The sequence below is a fragment of the Aphanomyces invadans genome (genome assembly GCF_000520115.1).
Source record: "Aphanomyces invadans strain NJM9701 unplaced genomic scaffold supercont1.5, whole genome shotgun sequence".
NCBI lineage: Eukaryota > Oomycota > Saprolegniomycetes > Saprolegniales > Verrucalvaceae > Aphanomyces > Aphanomyces invadans.
This window is the reverse complement of record NW_008580150.1, coordinates 903,276-906,191: the sequence shown is the minus strand read 5'-3', so window position 1 is coordinate 906,191 and position 2,916 is coordinate 903,276. Positions and strand designations below refer to the sequence as shown.

General features: G+C 51.0%; 1 protein-coding gene across 1 annotated transcript; it reads left to right on the top strand.

The window, feature by feature from the left end:
- Nucleotides 1-366: 366 nt before the first annotated feature.
- Nucleotides 367-672, top strand: H310_03329 (hypothetical protein; the record flags this gene model as incomplete). Its single annotated transcript, XM_008867140.1, has 1 exon — nucleotides 367-672. The coding sequence occupies one exon, from the start codon at nucleotides 367-369 to the stop codon at nucleotides 670-672; it is 306 nt and encodes a 101-aa protein (XP_008865362.1).
- Between the last annotated feature and the right edge of the window lie 2,244 nt (nucleotides 673-2,916).

Below are 2,916 nucleotides of genomic sequence, written 5' to 3'. Positions count from 1 at the left end.
TGACCCCCTGACCTGCATTTTCTTCGCCGATGACTCCACACTGCTCTCATGCGGCCTTCCATCGGCCGTGGAGCAGATGCACATTGTCAAGGAGTTTTTGTCGTGTCGGGTGTGATGCTTAACCAAGCTAAGTGCATGACGTTGGTGCTCAATGACCATCTCAACCCCACGGACATAGACGACGGTGGACTTGTCAACGTGCTGCCGTCAGGACGTCCGGTCAAATACCTGGGCCTGCTCCTCGCTCACAGACTCCCCCGAGGCTACCAAATTGCCCATGTGCATGACAGATTCCTCGCGTGTTTTCAGAAATGGAGCTGCCGAGCTCGGATCGTTCACGGTCGACGCCTGTTATCGGATACATTCATGCTGTCCGTACTGTGGCATGTCACGGCTGTGATTCCAGTGCCCCCTACGAACGTTCGTGAATGCCAATCGATGCTCAACCGCTTCATCCTTGGCCGTAAAACACTGCCTCCTGACCGGTACCGACCACTCATTGCTCGAACATGGCAATACGACCGCGGTGCACCGCTCAAGCTACCACACTTAACGTCCAAGCTCCGCGCCCAACGACTGTTGCTGCTTCAACGTCTCATGCTGCTTGGCTCGTTGGACTCTACCCCATGGCGGAACCTCGTCCAGCGACAATACGCGCGAGTACTGGGCTAACTCTCACGAAGCTCGCACACTTACGATTTCTTCCTACGATTCCTTGCTGTACCACCCCCATCGCAGCTCAAAATGGCTCGTGTTGTGGAAGGTGCATCCCTTGTGGATTGATATTAAATAAATTTAGGCCCAATGGACCGCCGTCCCCACGCCCCTGCGCATCCCGCTCCCACCATCCCTCGCTTCTGCCAGAGTACTGTCGTGCTACCAGCCTTTCCTATCGGTGAGTGGTCACTGCACTGCTAGCGTCGCCACTGCGCCTCCGACCCGCCATTGGTGTCTGCATGGCGCCAACAATGGCAACCTATGCCTTGCTGACATGCTCACCGAGCACGGGTAGTGGTCATCCCAAATAGAGTTCCTGGCTCGAATTTGACAATCCAACGACTCATTTGGCAACATCACTTAGGAACCCATCTACAGGTTGGACATGGTCTACAACCACCGGACCTCGTTGTAAACGCGTTTCCTGCGCTCAGTACAAAACCTCCCTGGTATCGCGGAGTCCCACCATTTCAACCAGGGGTAAGAAAATGATAGTGGCGATGGCCTACCACGCCCCTGCCGACGACGTCCGCCACCCCATGACCACTACGTCTCGTGACACACCAACTGCCATCGCCAGTTATGTCCGTCGAATCCGGCAGACATGTTGTCTGCCTCCACCCGTCAAAGGGGATGTCTGGCTGCGTCTGCTATTCTGCATGCTCACAGTCAACTGCCGACTTGCACACCTTCAATCCTATCGCCCTGATGCTGTGTGCTGTGTCGATGGCTGCGGGCTCATCGAAACCCAACACCACGCATTCCATGCATGTGTCCTCGTCACCCAATAAGGAAATTCCACGCGGCAGCTTGGTGGCATTACGGCATCGACTTTTCGCGGGCCATTCTATCCAACCTGGACAGCTTTGATGTGAGCCCCGACGCCCAAATGGCTGACGCCCTGCACATGCTGTGGAACCTTCTCGCTGCGAACATCCTACACCGTATATGGACCCAACACGACAAGATCCTGTACGAAAATTACATCGCGCTTCCCACGAGTGTCTGACAAGAACTGACAATCCTCGGTTGGATGCATTCAGTCCGCCGATGGCTCCGGTTCCAGCACCCCGACGACCAACTCCGAGCTAACGTTCTTGGAAGTCTACGTACACTCAGCAGCCAATTCAACTACCGTCCACTCTGGACTAAGTACCCACGGTGCATACTGTACTTCTCAAACCCACAGCCCCGTCAGTTGCGGCCTGTCCTCAACGCACTCATGTCTCCGTGAGCCCAACTAGGCATCTCCCCGCTACCCCCGACCAGCATACTTGTATTTACTATCCCCCATGCCCACAACAGTGTCTCCGACATACCAAAGCAGTCTGTGTTGGCATTAGGAATTGGGATGAGCCCTCGGGCAACATTAGTACGCGTAGTTAACTACGAATACACTCTCCTTTGGCATTGAGCTACATAACCTCATTTTGGATCTGACATAAAACAAATCGCTTAGCCCCTCCCTTCAAGATTCTATTCCAGTACAAAATTGGTAAACTCCTATAAGATGATAAATTAACCTGCATACTCCTATAGTTTAATCCAGAATAAATTCGGCTGATCATTGAAAACCTGTTTGAGTGGGCATTTTCAACAATTTTTGCTCCATCTCGAACTGTTGAAATTGTTAGGTGACCAACTCATCGTGTTCAGCATGTCTGGAGGAATTTCAACATATATCTCATTTTTTGTGGATGCAAAAATTGCGCGAGATTCACTCAAGTTTAGGAAGCTGAAATTCGGCTGATCACTGAGAGCCAACGTTACTTTTTACCACTTGGGAAAATTGCATATCCGAGTCCAAGGAGACATATTCACCACTGTGCATAAACGTGCCCAAACACAATATGCACTTCTCGTAATGTTTCTTTCTGCATCGGCATGCTTAGCTTCCTTATTCTCAAACGATGAAATCAGTTCGCTTTCATGGCTGTCGTTCACACACAAGGGGGAACACATTTGTAATCACATACTCCCTCCGTCCCACAATACTTGCGTAGTTGTGCGGAGGGGAGACTTGTCCCATCTTATATTTACAAGTGATATTCAAACTTTACTGTCGCCTTCCTCAAGTTGAATTTGTCGTGTTTGATTGGTGCAATTGAACAAGCGCGCCAAGAGCTTTCATTAACGTGTGATTGAGGGGGAAAAGCGCAGAAACAATGGCTCAAGTCGACCTTAAATTTTACATACTTT